The 15623-nt window shown below is 51.3% G+C and overlaps 1 protein-coding gene across 3 annotated transcripts in view; it reads left to right on the forward strand.

The window, feature by feature from the left end:
* Positions 1-15413, forward strand: part of Slco2a1 (solute carrier organic anion transporter family, member 2a1) — an 84185-nt gene extending 68772 nt beyond the window's left edge. For 2 of the 3 annotated variants that reach the window (XM_006243655.4, XM_039080798.2), the window contains 8 exons: positions 1343-1418; positions 1938-2102; positions 3150-3339; positions 4850-5018; positions 7220-7383; positions 10007-10071; positions 12545-12668; positions 13439-15413. In XM_006243655.4, coding sequence (XP_006243717.1) covers positions 1343-1418; positions 1938-2102; positions 3150-3339; positions 4850-5018; positions 7220-7383; positions 10007-10071; positions 12545-12668; positions 13439-13559 — 1074 coding nt within the window. In that variant the 3' untranslated portion in view covers positions 13560-15413. 3 annotated transcript variants of the gene reach the window in all.
* Positions 15414-15623: the final 210 nt, after the last annotated feature.

The following is a 15623-nucleotide window of genomic DNA, read 5'->3' on the forward strand; positions in this document are numbered from 1 at the left end:
CACAGTTAACTTGGACATTTAATGGAGCTTACTAAGTTTTGAGCTCGAATGCCTGGTGAGAAGGGGGAGTCCCCTCAAGGTGTGAGTGCAGGCATGGAGGTAAAGAAGTGTGTCTGGGGCAGGGTTGTATCTGCTGGGGAAAGGAACCAGAAAAAGGAGACTAGGAAGCAGCAGAGAGGAGGGTAGGTGGAGCCTTTACACTATACTAACTGGTCTAATGTCTTCTCCTGTGGGTTCTGGGAACTGAGGTGACTGTGTGACCATGTATATGACCATGTGTGACCATGACAATATGGCAGTTGGCTGAGATTGGGGTTCATGAAAGAATGAAGATTGGAAATCTGAGCGGCTCAAGAGAAAGAAGGAAAACACAGTGGAGGGTCAGGGCGAGGGCCATCGGAGTGACTGGACAAAGGCCCGCCTGGTTGTTCTGGAACAGTGATGCAAGCTTGGCTGTGAATGGGTTGTGGCTGTGCTTTGTGTCTATGATTTAAGACAGAAAGGGCCCCACTGTGGGGAATGGGGATGTGAGTAAAGGTCCAAGGCTTATCCCAGGGAAGTATTTGAGAGGTGATGGTATATTTTGATAGGCTAAGAGTTGGACAGATCTGAGCTTGGAGACTACTCCACTCGTAAATTCGTTGAATGATATTAAGCGAGTTGCTTTGTTTCTAAGCTTCCTTTCTTGTAAAGCTCTTGGGGCTAATTAAAGAATATGTCTGGGAAGGAAGTTGTAAGAGAAGAAGCGATGAATGGAGAGTGATGGGCGTGTTGCCCAGAGCAGAGGTGCTCGGTTAATGGGAGCATCAAAAAACGCTTACAGCAAAGCCATGCCCTCTATCTACACAGTGGTTTGGAGAGAGCTGGTTGGGCCTCTTGCTGGAACTGCTGGCTTCAGAGACTGACAAGGGCACTGAGGTAATGTGCCCAGAAGGCACTGGTAATGGTTAGGACCCAGAGAGGACACAGAAAGGGAGAGCTGAGGACAGCAGACATTATGGACCCCTGTGTCCTAGAAGCCAGTCATCTCCACAGTCTGCATATGGGACACAGTGTCGTCCTAACATAGACAAGGGTAGGATCCAGCACGACACTCTTGGCATCAGTCGTGGGGAAGTCGGATGAAATAAGGTGCCCATAGGAACTGTGGGAGGCATTGGCGTAGATTCACTCTGGCCTCTAGCCAAGGCACCAGGCTCCTGAAAACACAGGTGGTGTCTGCTTCAAGAGAGCCTTCTCCAGATGCCCTCCCCCCACACATGTGCGGTCCTTGAGCCACTGAGTCCAGAGATCCAAGGGCTCAAGGACGGGCCATTGACACCGCCATGTTTGCTGCCTTCAGAGGTCTGTTACCGCAGAGGAAACAATGAAGACGGAGGAGGACAAGTCAAGAGGCTCCCTGATGGATTTCATTAAACGTAACTGAGCGCCCCGGCAGCCTCGGGTGGGCTGGTTCTGGGAGGCAGGAGGCCAAGTACAGGGTAAAGGGCAACTAGAAACAATAAGGTCTGTGACTGCCTCACCTCCCAGGGGCTCCCTCAGTTCAGAGGGCTCCCTCTTGCCATGGACCCTGGTGACTGGCTCTTTACAGGGACCAGGAAACCCCATTTCAGGCAGAGCCATTCAACCCCCTCCCAAGTTTCCCCTTCTGCTCTCTCTTCTCTTTCTATGGAGGTGGTAGTTGTGGGAGGAGACCTTTCCCAGTGTGAGCAGTGTTTTTATTTGCCCACCACCAGCATCCTCTTAGTCAGACCACAAGCGTGCTGAGTGGGAATCCAAGGACTCTGGGCTGATTGCTGGAAGTCTTGGTGTCTCTGATTCTGCCCCCGGGGAAGAGAGGAAGCTGTCCCTGTGAATGAGTCAGGGTGACGGCAAGGCTCTAGGAAGCCCGTGATGCTCGTGCCAAGGCCTACTTCCTGACAGCCGTCTGTCTGCAGGGTTCCCCCGCATCTTCCTGAGGCTGCTGATGAACCCGCTCTTCATGCTGGTGGTCCTGAGCCAGTGTACCTTCTCCTCAGTCATCGCTGGCCTCTCCACATTCCTCAACAAGTTCCTGGAGAAGCAGTATGGAGCCACGGCAGCCTATGCCAACTTCCTCATCGGTGTGTCAGAGGGCACTGCAGGGCCTGGGTGGTGCTGCCCTGGGGAGGAACTGAGTGCTGTACGGTCCTTCCAGAGATAACAGAGGGCCAGACCGGAAATGGGCAGGAGACAGGAGAGCTTGCCCGAGAGAAAGAGTTTTAAGAACATTTTTCCTGGTTGGCGATCTAGAGTGATGTTGGCAAGATTCTGAGTCTCCTGTTCTTCTATTCAGGACTGGGTGGAGGCTAGGGGCTGCCTTCCTTCCCATCAAGAGAATAGGAATCTGATATCCTCCCAACTGACCTTATCAGGGGCAACAGAGGAGAGATGGAGCCTGAGACATACAAAAGCCCTCGTAGGGGTTTCCTCCTCCAGGACCTTGAAAGTCTTAATCCTGTGACACGTCAGACTCCTTTACACAGGACAGCGCAGATGCTTGGCCCCCACCCACACTCATGAACCCAGAATCTACAGCGGGGGTCCTCTTACTTCTCACAGCAGGTTCCACCAAGTGCCTAGATGAATAACTGGGCCCAATCTTTAGGTGAATTTGACCAAAGATTTGATAAGATAATCAGGGCATGAGCTCTGAGGGCGACTTCCCCGTCCGTGCCGAAGTCCTGTGTAGCCTTTAGGGACGGTGTCATTTCTCCAGCCCTCAGTCTCAGATCAGGGGTCGCCACCTGAGAATGACCTACTTTCTTCTTATTGTTGCTGTCTTGTTTTCAATTTTGTTTCTTTCGAGACAAGGCCGAGAACAGCCCAGGCTGATTCTGAACTTGCTAGGTAGCTGAGGACCCCTTAGAATTCCTGGTCCCTCTGCCTCCGCTTTCCAGGGCTGGGATTATAGGTGTCAGAAACTGACTGCCTCTTTGTTCTTTGATCAGGTTGGCCAGTCCTCTAGTAAAATGCTTGGGCCATACCCAGCAAACACCTGGTGGTTAACGATATATTCAGTAGTGGGTGCTATGATCACACTTCAACATACCCACGTGCCTTCCTTCCTGGTGGGTGGTTCAGCTCAAGGCTCCCAGGCTGTGCCTCCAGCTCTTCTCCTTCTCACCTAGGTGCTGTAAATCTTCCGGCTGCAGCCTTGGGGATGCTGTTTGGAGGAATCCTCATGAAGCGTTTTGTTTTCCCTCTGCAAACTATCCCCCGAGTGGCTGCCACCATCATCACCATCTCCATGATCCTCTGTGTACCTCTCTTCTTTATGGGATGCTCCACATCAGCCGTGGCTGAGGTCTACCCTCCCAGGTAACGGACTAAAGGATGCCAAGACACTCCCTTGTAAGCATAGCCCGCATCCAGCCACTGTGTGTGTGTCTGTCTTCTCTGCCTTTTACCTCCTCCGTCCTGCTCCTTTGACCTGACCTCTCACACGGTAACACAGGAAACCGGGTCTCAAACAGTCGGTTCCATGACGAGAGGAGATGCGCCAGCTGTTGGGGTTGGGCTCAGGGTTTGGTCTTGTAAGAAGCAACAGAAACCGGTCAGTTTAGCATCTGAATGAGCCTGAGTCATAGGAGCCAGGAAATAAGCAGTGGTTAGTACCAGCTCTGGACCAGCTAGAGTCTCGCTGAGCCGTCGAAGAAAGAGGCGAGGAGACTCGAAGAGATTTCGAGGTGGACAATCAAAATGGCGGCACACTGTAAAACAGAAACAAACACAAAAACAAAAACCAAGAACCGGAGAGGCAGAGGCAGGTCAAAGGGTCGTGAAACATCCTTAAAGCAGTGTGAAACGAACAGTCAAGCTCTATCTTCGGAGAGAGTGTTACAACCCTGCGAGCAAGGAACATGCCCACCCCCCACCTCTCCCCACCCCCGACCCCACCCCTCGCAACTTATTCTTTAGAACTTTGCCTAAAACGTTGGCAAGCATGGTGAGAGATGGCCTCCTCTGTAGTGGGTAGGTGAGGGAAGAAAGCAGAAAAAAGAGGGGACATTGCTCAGTGCGAGGAACTCACCTTTGTTCTGCAGGCTGGGGACCCAGAGAAGCCTGAAAGTTTGGGGGCCTTGGGGTTTGGGGGCCTTGGGGTGGTTTTCACCCGGAGTTTGGTCCCACCTCTGTCACCTGCCTGGTCTGAGTTCTAGGTATGACACTCTTTGTTGATATGACGCAGTTATCCATACAGGAAAAGCCCGTTCCCTTGGGATGTCCCATAAATGCCAACAGTCACTATTGTTTATCAATGCACTAATTGGCCATCAGAACTTCCCCAAAGAAGAAGAGTAAGATGAGACTTTGATGAAGTTCTGGCCAGGATAGGGAGGGGAACAGACAGACCCAGACCAGCAAATCCATTTGTCTCAGGAGATGAAGTCCACAAAAATCCTAGTGCCCTCCAAAGGTCTCAGCCACAGCCTTTAGCCAGCACCTAGCTGGACAATGAGAGAAGGCAAATGTCACTAAGGACATCGCTGTTGCATAGACCACTTCCTTCAACAGAGCCTCGGTCTGTCGGTCATTTTAACTCTGACAGTGGCATGGGAGTTTTCTGACTAGACCTCTATAACTGAGTAGTTGGTGGGTTTGGGCTCCAAGGTCAGGGAAAAGTGGAGAGGGCCATGATTTGCAAACCATGGCAGATTCACAACTGGCTCCCGTGGACTGAGTTCAGATCCTAGGGCAGCACTGGCCCAAGACAAACAGAGGCAGGCAGGCATATCAGCCAGCTCCCAGCAGGAACGCATGCTGGGCTGGAGTGCAGTGCTGTTTCTTCGTCTCGCTTTGTTTGATTCCTCGCTTCCTGTTTCACTGGCAGCACATCAAGTTCTATACATCCGCAGCAGCCTCCTGCCTGCCGCAGGGACTGCTCGTGCCCAGATTCCTTCTTCCACCCAGTCTGTGGAGACAATGGAGTCGAGTACGTTTCCCCTTGCCACGCCGGCTGCAGCAGCACCAACACAAGCTCAGAAGCTTCTAAGGAACCGGTAAGGACGGAGGGGTCACAGGGCCAGACGGAACCACATGGAGCCTTGGGGCTCAGTGTGTCACCTCAAGAACTGTCCCTTGATCCTCAATATCAGCATCCTAGCCTCCTCCACCCTCTCTTCACCTTCTTTGCCCCAGGGTCGTGACCAGATGCCCACAACCCAAAGTCAATTAAAGATTGGCCCTGAGACCAACGGGTTCATTCTTGGGGACCTAGCAAGACAGTGGAAGCAAGTCCGAGCATTCACCCTCAGCTGAGACTTGTGACTGATAGTGATGACTCCCTGTCGGGGGGAACTTCTAAGTTCTGGGGGTCAGGCCGTGTTACAGAGTCCCATGGGCTGGGAGCAGAGGGCTCCCTGTGTCTTGGACCTAAGAGGCCAGTGCTGGGAGCAGCAGTTGAAGGCCTTTGCTTCAAGCCCTCAACTCCCAGGAATGCCAGAATCGACCTGAAGCCACAAATGTAAGCACAAATCTAGGATTAGAAACAAAAGCTCTGCTCACTTGGTGTTCAAGGCCAGGTGTTTCCTTCACAGGACAACCTACAGGGGATTTGTCGGTCAATATGTGAGGACAGTGGCCCCAGACCTTCTGGGATCAGCCAACAGCAAATGACTCCTCCGGTCACTTGTTTATTCGTCAGTAAACAGAATGCACGTGACCGTCATGTTGACAGAAAGCCCTGGTCTTACAGTTTATATTCAGTCCAATAAATGCACACCATAAGTACTGGGGGACTTCCCGAGGTGACTTACACCAGAGCCAACAGCAGAGGAATCCTATGGAAACCTGGAAGCCCATTGCAGGTGAGGGAAGAACAGGTACCAAGCCCAGGTGGGAGTGCACCACAGAAGCTGAGGGAAGGCCTGGTCGGAGCTAAGCGACAAGTGTCCCAGCTAGTGGGACAAGGAACAGACAGGCCCGGAGCTGAGCAGGGCCAGACAAGCCAGGCTTAGGAGGTAGATTATTCCCCCTCTGAACTCCCTCCCATGAGAGCAATGGAAAGTCTATGCCATTACTATAGGATACCCCATAGAAAGAATGCACCCATGTGTAGGCCATGGACCAGGCTAGCGCCCACCTCTTCTGAGGTGACAGGGAAAAGCTACTCTCCCATCTGTCACTATGGGCAAAGGCACATGGCTCTCAGGTAGAGAAGGGTGAGCTGAGACAGGATGGTCCCTTAGTTTGTCTTTTAACTGGAAGAGTGGTGGCTTCTGTGGTTTTCTTATCTTTATTTACCTACCTCTGACTCATCTACTTCCAGAAATAATCTTGACAGGCTTCCAACAACAGCACAACTACATCAAGATAAAAATCCATTACCGTGATAGCAAGGGAAAAATAATAAATTGTAAGGGAGGAAAAGTCCTGTTATTTTAAGACCCAGATGCGGGAGGTTACAGCAGTATCGCATATTAGGAACTTCTGAGCTTGAGAGCCGCGGTCTCGCTGACTGACAGAGGGAGGCCTCCTAGCTCTACAACAGCTCTCACACCAACATCACCGTAGACTGGGCCATCAGTCGCTGCAAGGAGGGAAGGCAAAGAGGACCAGATGAGCAGTGGCCACCAAATGAGTGTTGAAAACATAGAATTATGACGAGGCAGGGGGTCTCCTCTTAAGTCAAAGCACGCCTCTTCTATGAGACGTGCTGCAGAGCATTCAAGAGACTCCGTTACTGTTTTCTCTACTCCCCAAGTATGCCTTCTCCCATGACTACTTGCACAGTCACCACAGCTGGCTGGACCAGGAGGAGAGCTACCCAGTTCTAGGCTCTGAGCAGAGGGTGCTTTACCTGGTGGTGGGATCTTGGGCGATGAGACGTTGGGGAGACTGCAAGAGTTCAGCCCAGGCTGGACTCTTTTTTTTTTTCTTTTTCTTTTTTTCGGAGCTGGGAATCGAACCCAGGGCCTTGCGCTTGCTAGGCAAGCGCTCTACCTCTGAGCTAAATCCCCAACCCCCATGCTGGACTCTTGGTGAAGTCCATTTCTAATGCCCAAACAGTGAAAGAGTCAGGACCCTACTGGGTACTCTAAAACCCTCATCTGACCTCATCAGTCTTCACATCTCAGCTTTTCCTCCATCCCTGGAGGGCTGGAGGGAGAGCAGAGGGATTCGTTCATATCGGTGGGAGGCAATGTGGATGTGTGACGCATATGGAGGTGAAATCATGATGTGGCTTCTCCTGTTCTTCAAGATCTACTTGAACTGCAGCTGTGTGAGTGGAGGATCGGCGTCAGCCAAGACAGGCTCATGCCCCACGTCCTGCGCGCAGCTACTGCTCCCGTCCATCTTCCTCATTTCCTTTGCGGCGCTCATTGCCTGCATCTCCCACAACCCGCTCTACATGATGGTCCTTCGGTGAGTGACACCACCGAGCCTCTGGCTGCTGCTTCCACACCCTCTCTTTACATCCTGACTCCCAGTTACAGTCTCTCCTCTCTCAACGGGCCCTGGGGGCCTTAACAGCAACTTTCAAGTGTCTAATGGTGAGAGGATGGCAGGAGTCCCCAGTCCCAGAGGAGCTCCTACTATCCATGAAACAGTGGCTCTGTTGGCACCCGTGGGAAGTTAAATCATAGCCCATGATGGCGGAACTGTCAAAAGGCGGAGCCACGGGTTAAAGACAGGCCATGCATTCAGATTCACTTGTTCTTCAATCTGAAAAGAAAGAGGAGAAGTGGGCAAATCGGGAACTGAGGAAAGTTCTAGAATTCTGCAAGGCAAAAGCTGTGGGATAATGGCTGAAAATGAGAAAATTACAGGAGGCTAGAGACCCAGTGCTTAGATTGGAGGGACAAGCTCACTAGGGTGGAGTCAGGGTTTTTTTAGAGAGCACCTCTCCCTACCCTTATTCTACCAAGAAGGAAAAGGAAAAAAGCAAAAGAAAAGAAAAGGAGTCTCACCCAAGTTCACCTAACCACATCCTGCCTCTCTGGCCTCCCTACCACCCAGCCCCATTGGCTTACTTGGAAAGCAGAGGAGGAGAAACACAAGAGGTTGGAAACTCCCTGTCAGATTTAAAAGCCTCTACCTGAGTGCCTTAGGTGTTGCCTGAGCTCATGAGCCTCAGTTTTCTTGACTACAAAAAGAAGATAGTGATAACCACGTCCAAGTGTGAGTGTCTGCGTTGCAGGGTCAATTGCTTTGTAAGTAGAAGTTCCTCTGCTGGGTGGGGGGGTGTCTCCTGTAAACCCGGGGCTTAGAAGCAAGAGAACCAGGAGTTCAAGGTCTTCTTCACCTATATAATAAGTTACAGGCCAATCTAAGCAACATGAGACCTTACCTAATGAGGTTCTCAACATATAGGTAACAATCTCTCTGGGGGTGGAATGACCCTTCCACAGGGGTTGCCTACTATGACCATCTATGGGGGGGGGGAAATAACAGAATTTACATTGTAATTCATAACAGTAGCAAAATTACAGTTAGGAAGTAGCAACGAAATAATTTAGTGTTGGAGGGGGTCACCACAATATGAGGAACTGTATTAAAGGGTTGCGATATTGGGAAGGTGGAGGACCACTGCCCTACCTCAAAAAGGAGATGGGGGCTGTTGTTCTCCATATTTGTTAAGATCTATTTCCCCGAAAGGTTAAGGAATGAGGAAGGGCCAGATGTTAGGCCAAAAATGTAACTTAGTAACAGAACACTTTCTTAGTGTATATATTTCACTCTATCCCAGTCTGGCATCTTTCCTTTCAACCCAGAACCCCAAACTATTAAATAGTACCATGAGCATTCAGCAGAGGTCCTCCCCCTCGGGATACATCCTCTCGGATACACCAAGAGGTTTGTTTCCCAGGTGATTGCAGGCAAGTTGGCGTGAAGATTAGCCGTCACAGGCACCCATTGTGGATGGGGCCATCAGAGGGAAGCTGACCCTGAGAGAAAGAACATCCATTCAATCGGGATTTCCAGGCACTGAGCCCTGGGAGATCCCAGATGGCCCCTCTTTCTCCTACCTGAACTCCAAAGAGCCCCTCTCCGCGGGGTCACCGCCCTGGGATGCCTCTCAGATGCTCACTAACTTTGACAGTGGTTACAAGATAACGTGCAAGGGTCTGCAGGTCACCTCTGGGTTCTCTTCCTCTCTGTCCCCAGCTCCAAATTCTCTTCCAAATGATAATCACCCACCCGGGAGTGTGCGCGGTGAGAGCGTGGAGAAGCCGGAGTCTGGTTACGCAGCAGGCACGTCTACCCCTGCTCTGGGCTCCTCACCCTGTGTTTCAGATGCCAACCCTCGTTTCCACTCTCCAGTTGAGGTGGCAGCTCTCTAAGGAGAGCTGAACCTCTTCACCTGGCCTTGCTGCCCCCTCCTCCTGAAGGAGGAAGGATAGGACGCAGGACCCCGCACAGACACCATAGGGCCCGGTGCACATGTAGAGCCTTTCTGACTTCTGATTCATTAAGAGTTCCGAGACATACATAATCCGAAGCTGGGCCTTTCTGACAGTGGCATCCTATGCAGCTGCTCAAGTCACACCTTACGAAGCTGGCCCAGGGCAAGGAATTGTTTCAGATCTGCACAGAAGCTGATAGCCCAGGGCCCTCTTTTCCGGGTACAAGACATTCCGTGGGTGTTGTTCAGACCTGCCGTCTAAGCATCCAGCCAGAAATTCCTTTCTACTTGGTCTCTCCTGCCTGCTCTCTCTCCAAGAAGTCTCTGGACAGTCCTGAAAGCAATACAGACTATCGGTTCTCAAACTCACGTTTGCATCCAACCCTCCTGGCATATCCACGTTGTTTGATGGGTGCCAGGCTGAGGATCTGTATTTTGAATGTAGTCTGGGCGATGCCTCAGATCCAGCAGCAGTGCTTTGAGAACGATGGCCGTAACAACCATTCAGCAAATAACTCTCATCATCCATGTGCCTGGTCAGACTCCATGAGGACCAGTTCTGACCTGCTCTGAGTCTGGTTATTCCCCACACCTCATACTCTCCAGGTCCTCCTGGTACTAACTTCCTGTTTTCCTTTTCAGCGTGGTGAACCAGGATGAAAAGTCGTTTGCCATTGGGGTACAGTTCTTGTTGATGCGCTTGCTGGGTAGGTAACGTAAGAGCCTTCCTTCTGGAGTAGAGGCCCTGGATCGTAAGCATCTAAAGGCTCTGTGGGGCAGGGCAGGGTTGGGAGAAGCCCCGGCTCATCTTGGCTGTATAGAGAAGCTGTGTATTCCTAACAGCAAGATGCACCAAACCCTGACAAATGACAGTTTGCCTGATTGCTTGAGATCGGGAAAGATTCTGTCTACAGCATTCAAGCCAAATTTAAATTATGTAAGAAAAGGTCATAGCGGAGAGTGCCGAAAACAGAGTTAAAGGCAGGTATTTTTAAATATCTCTCCAAGAATCTGCCCTAGGAAGCAAGACCTTGCATTCCTGCCCTAGAGAGAGCAGTTTCTGACTGAGCCCAGCCCTGGCTTTCCTCCCGTTTTCCAAACTCCAATCCTCTGCCACGGTTCAACAAATGTCTCTTCTGTGGATGGACCCTCTGCCTCCGAACGCTGTCTGTCCTTAAGTAGCCTGGAGCACACAACGGCCCCCTCCCCCCATCTGAACACAAAAACACTCAAGCTGTGCATGCACACAATCTGCAGAGACCAACAGGGAGGGAGAACGCCCACGAGAGCAGGAGGCATCTGGCTTCCCTGAATGCAGAGACTAGGAGGTGAGGGGACACTAGTAGGTGCTTTCCAAGCCTGCCAACTCCGGTCTGCCCTTTGACACCCTTGCCACATTCATGCATTAGACTGAACACTAGACGCTGATATGGGGCCTTGCTACGATGGGTAATCAAAAGTAAAGAGATTGAATTTAACAGAGGACCTTTGTACTAAGAATTTCAGGGCTGGGGACTTGGAGATTCCGGGCAGAAGGATATGAGTTACTATCAATCTGCGCCTTCCTACCTTAATCACTGAAACCCTCTGCAGTATTGTACAGGGGTGCAGGTCAGATCTTGCCCTGCCATGGCTCCCATTAGCCTTCCAGTGTGTGTCATCATCCTGACTGAAGTTGGATGGGCAGGAGCCTACACAGGGTCTGAGCCAGCATTTTCAATGGAGTTTCTTAGCCACAAGCCACTTGTCCTGTAATAAAGTCTCTAAGTTCCAATGGACCCTCAACCCTCTAACTGGCAACTTTCATATTCCTAGGGCCACACAAGGGACACAGGGTATCTTGTCCAGGTTGAGGCTGGTTTGTTAGCACAGCTCCTTGTATTATATTTATGACTTACCATCTATAGCTGGTTTATAACTACTCCAATGCCTGGCAGAGAAAGAGTCCTGGCACTCCTCCCAGAGGACCTTCTGGCCTGCTTCTATTGGTGACCTAGAGGATGCCCTCTCTGTCCCGCTGCTCCAAGCACTTGCTGCTGCTTCTTCTCCACCTGAGCTCAGAGGACTGACTATGTGGGACCATAGTTAGAAAACCCAGGCCTGGAGGGATTCCACTCATCGCTTAAGAACACAGCTTCGCTCTGGGTTAGATGAAAAGATTGCCTATTTATAAACCCCAGCAGGTTTAGAGTTACCCACTGAAGTATGCTTGAAAACTCTCTTTCACTTCTCTTCTATTTAGGGATGTGTCACTAGGGCCAGTTTCCAGCCACTGTTCACCTGGAAACTGGAACGTGGGCAGGAGCCGAGAGACTGCTCTTGGGAGTTTCTCGATGTGGGTAGGGACACAGGGCTGGATTGCCTCTTTCTTCCAGAAAGAGGAACTCACAGGGTGCTAGATAGTCAGGTGTTTTTAGCACCATGTTTCTGAGAATGGGATGGCCCATCCACAACATAAATCCTTGACAAGTCCACTCTGACCTACTAGCTGCTGGACAAGTCCACTCTGACCTACTGGCTGCTAGACAAGTCCACTCTGACCTACTGGCTGCTCACAACTTGGCTAGCACCAGAGAGTTTGGTTGGGTGGTGGGTATCTGAAATATTCAGCACCCAGTAAAGTCGGATTGTGCTTGCCGCCGGACTTCCTCTTAACACTCATGTGTGGGATATTTTGGCAGCCTGTGTTCCGAGCAAGGTGAGGTATTTAAAGGTCTCCAAAGGGTGTTGTCTAATCTAGCGGGGTAGTTTGGAGTGGGAGGCAAGCTTGGAACTTGAACTTCAGTGAAAATGGGCATCAGTGAACTCTGGGGTCCCCTCCCTCACTTGCTCTTCCTTATGATGAGTCCGCCCACCCACAGAGGTTTCGGGAGAACTTGGGGACATCTCGAGATCGAATTTCTACTTGGGGCCAACCTTGAGCATGAGAACTGTGCAGTGTTTCTGCGCTGACACCAGGTTGACCCTATGATTCGTTCTGCTCTGAAAGGCTTTCCCCTTCCTCTCCTAAGCCTTCTAGTGAAAGGGGAATTCAAGCTTCACTGCAGTTTTCTGCCTTCCCATGTCACTGTGATTCCGAGGGCAATGTGTGGACTGTGCCACTGGTGTGTGTGGGTGGGGGCCGCTCAGGCATCTCTGACTGCAGATCCATCTCTGAATTCTCTTTCCCATTGTTGCCAGCCTGGCTGCCGGCTCCATCCCTTTATGGCCTCCTCATCGACTCCTCCTGTGTCCGGTGGAACTACCTATGCTCAGGGAGACGAGGGGCCTGTGCGTATTATGACAACGATGCTCTCCGAAACAGGTGAGGGCTCCTACACACACAGGTGTCTAGGAGATGAAGCCTATAGTCCCAGCACGGAAAAAGGCCATTTTTTTTTTAACCTCATGGATGTGGTGGGGCTGTCAGGTTTCTAAGAGACAAGATAGGAGGGGACATCTCCATAGATTCTGCCATGGACAGAAAGCAGGGGCTACCATGGCAGGCATTTGAGGACATATAAGGAGCCATTCACATGAGGAGACGCAGAGTCTGCTTTGAGGTGTCCCCTAAGGTACTGTCTTTCACAAGCCCACTCATAGCAGCAGACAACGTTCACCAAAGGTAAAGCGGTGCCTGGAGCCTGAGAGCGATACCAGACAATCACCACCACTCAGAGAGAGGGGAACACAGCAAGGCGCCCAGCAGAGGTCCAGGAAGGGAGTCCAACTTATGCCAGTGAGCCAAATCTGTTGCTGCCATCCATCATTCAGAAATGGTGGGGAAGGTGGGCTTGCAGGGGCTGTGCAAGGGTTCGAGATACTGAGGACGGGTAGAGAAGGCCAGCAGAGGGGCAGCAGAAAGATAGAGCCCCTCTGGAGACAGCTGGGACAGCAGTGTCACCTCTGCCCATCAGTGATTCCACTAGAGAGCAGAGGATCACTAGTGTCATGTGTCCATCCCCAGTGACCACCTGGGAGGTGACAGCTCGTTACCTGAGTAACAGTCTTCACAGCTCCTGGGCTACTGTGAAAACAATATTCATTTCCCGCTGTCCCTGGGCCTCACCATCTCTATCTTTTCTTGCCTCTTAGGTACCTGGGCCTACAGATGGTCTACAAGGCCTTGGGCACACTGCTGCTCTTCTTCATCAGCTGGAGGATGAAGAAGAACAGGGAATACAGCCTGCAGGAGAACACCTCAGGCCTCATCTGACCCTCAGCTGGGACTACTGCCCCACCCCAGAGACTGGATCCTATCCCTTCCACACCTACCTGTATTAACTAATGTTAACATGCCTTCCTCCTCCTCTTCTTCCTCCTCCTCCTCCTCCTCCTCCTTCTTCTTCTTCCTCTCTCTCTCTCTCTCTCTCTCTCTCTCTCTCTCTCTCTCTCTCACACACACACACACACACACACACATGAGAGAGAGTTCACTCACCCTTTGAGTCACCTGCCTTTTCTCTTCTGCCTAAAGTCTTAAGGCCTGAAGTACACTGAGCTGAATGAGCACCGGGCCTGAGAGTTTAGTTTCTCCAAGTCCTTGGAAGGTATCCCCAGTGTAGGCCCTACGTCCTCCAGACAAGATGCCCATAATGAGGCGGCCTCTGTTTTCACCAGTGTCTCAGGAATACTTAATGGAGTGAAAAGAGGGAGTCTTGCCTTCTGGGCCAGGCAGCCCGGATCTCCTCTGCCTCTGCCCACACCCAGGAGAGCCAGAGGAGAAGCAGGTAGTTGGTTTCTTATCAGCTCCAGCGGGGCTAAGGGAGCTGGCTGTGTCCACTTTTCATCTGGATTCCGTCTAGCATGAAAGCCGTGCCCTCGAGGCTGTTTTGGAAACCACCATTTTGGGAAGTATCCCTCTCTATAAACTATGCCCCGGTATCTGAGGAGGAATGAAGGGACCAACAAGGCTGGATCATCCAAAACTGTTCACAGGAACCTGAGGCCTATCCTCCCGTCGGCATACGCTTCTTTCTGCCTTTCAACCCAACAGAGTCACAAGGAACCCACCTAAGAAGGGCCCAGTCTCCCACCCTCACAGTGGAGACAAGGCCTTTCCCTTCAGAGACACAAATGGTGATCTCTACCGTGCCTCACGTGGACTTCGCTGTCTGGACTTCAGCTCCTGTGCAGAGGAGTGTGGGGGCAGGGGGGGGGGACCTGAGATACAGCCAGAGTAATGGTGGAGCAGAATGGATGCCACTTGTCACTGTGCTCGATGACAAGTTGCAGCCCATAAAAAGGTTGACTTGCTTGCAAACACATTGTGTTCGTTGGCATTTTCTCAGCTTCTCCTCACTACCTCTGGGTGGAGATGGGCACCTTCTGTGGGCCTGGGCTGGGGGCCACCCCTGCTATGCAATGGAGAGGCAAAGGCAGAGGTCCAGGAATAAGGAGGCTTCTACCAATGATTTTGTTTAATGGTGCTTGACAGAGATATTGTATGGTTCTCTGAGAGCTCCCCTGAAAACCTTACCTCCAACCACACAAGGGCTTCCTCCCAGAGAGCGCTCGCTGGGCAGCAAGGACACACTCCCATACTTGCCAAGCATATCAAGTACCCAAAGATTGGCAGAAAAGATCCTGGCCTGACCACCCAGCCACATCCTTCAGGGCTCCACCGGATTGACTGTGTGTCTGAGATGGAGAGCTGGCTTTGTGACATTTAAGTGCCTTTCAGAAATGCCTTATACGGTGAGAAGCCAAATGGTTTATGTCAGCATGGCAGAGCTCCTGAGACCGAAGCCTTCCTGGAGCCTTCGTTACTGGCAGCGTTCTTTCCGAAGCCACCGGGCTCATTTCCACAGATCGTATTAAGGAGGAGCCTCCACACAACCTCGTGGGCCAGTTTCAGCATGTGCGACGGTTCTGCTTGCAACATGATTCTCAGCAACTAACCCTGGGCTTACTCACTGCAGTTTAACCAGAAGCTGAAGGCACAGCCTTCAACCAACCTCACCAACAATGAACGCCAACCTTCCATCCATGTCTGAAAGACTGGCTGTCCCCACAAGCCTTTATTCTGTTATATTGCTATTAATATATGATAATTATGTTCTGGGTGTAAGTTGGTTGTGAATTTGTGCTGGCATGGGCCTGTCAGAGAGCACACAGAATCTGTGCCGTATAGACAAGGAAGTAGCCATGTTTTAACCTTTAGAGTCCTGTAGCCAAGGACGCCAGAGTCCGTGTCACTCTCCTGCTACCTGCCTGGTGCTGAGCAGGCCCCAGGCATTGCATGTTGTTGTGTGGACCCTTGTGCCTTCTGTGTAGACCA

This window comes from Rattus norvegicus, chromosome 8 (assembly GCF_036323735.1).
Source record: "Rattus norvegicus strain BN/NHsdMcwi chromosome 8, GRCr8, whole genome shotgun sequence".
Classification (NCBI taxonomy): Eukaryota; Metazoa; Chordata; class Mammalia; order Rodentia; family Muridae; genus Rattus; species Rattus norvegicus.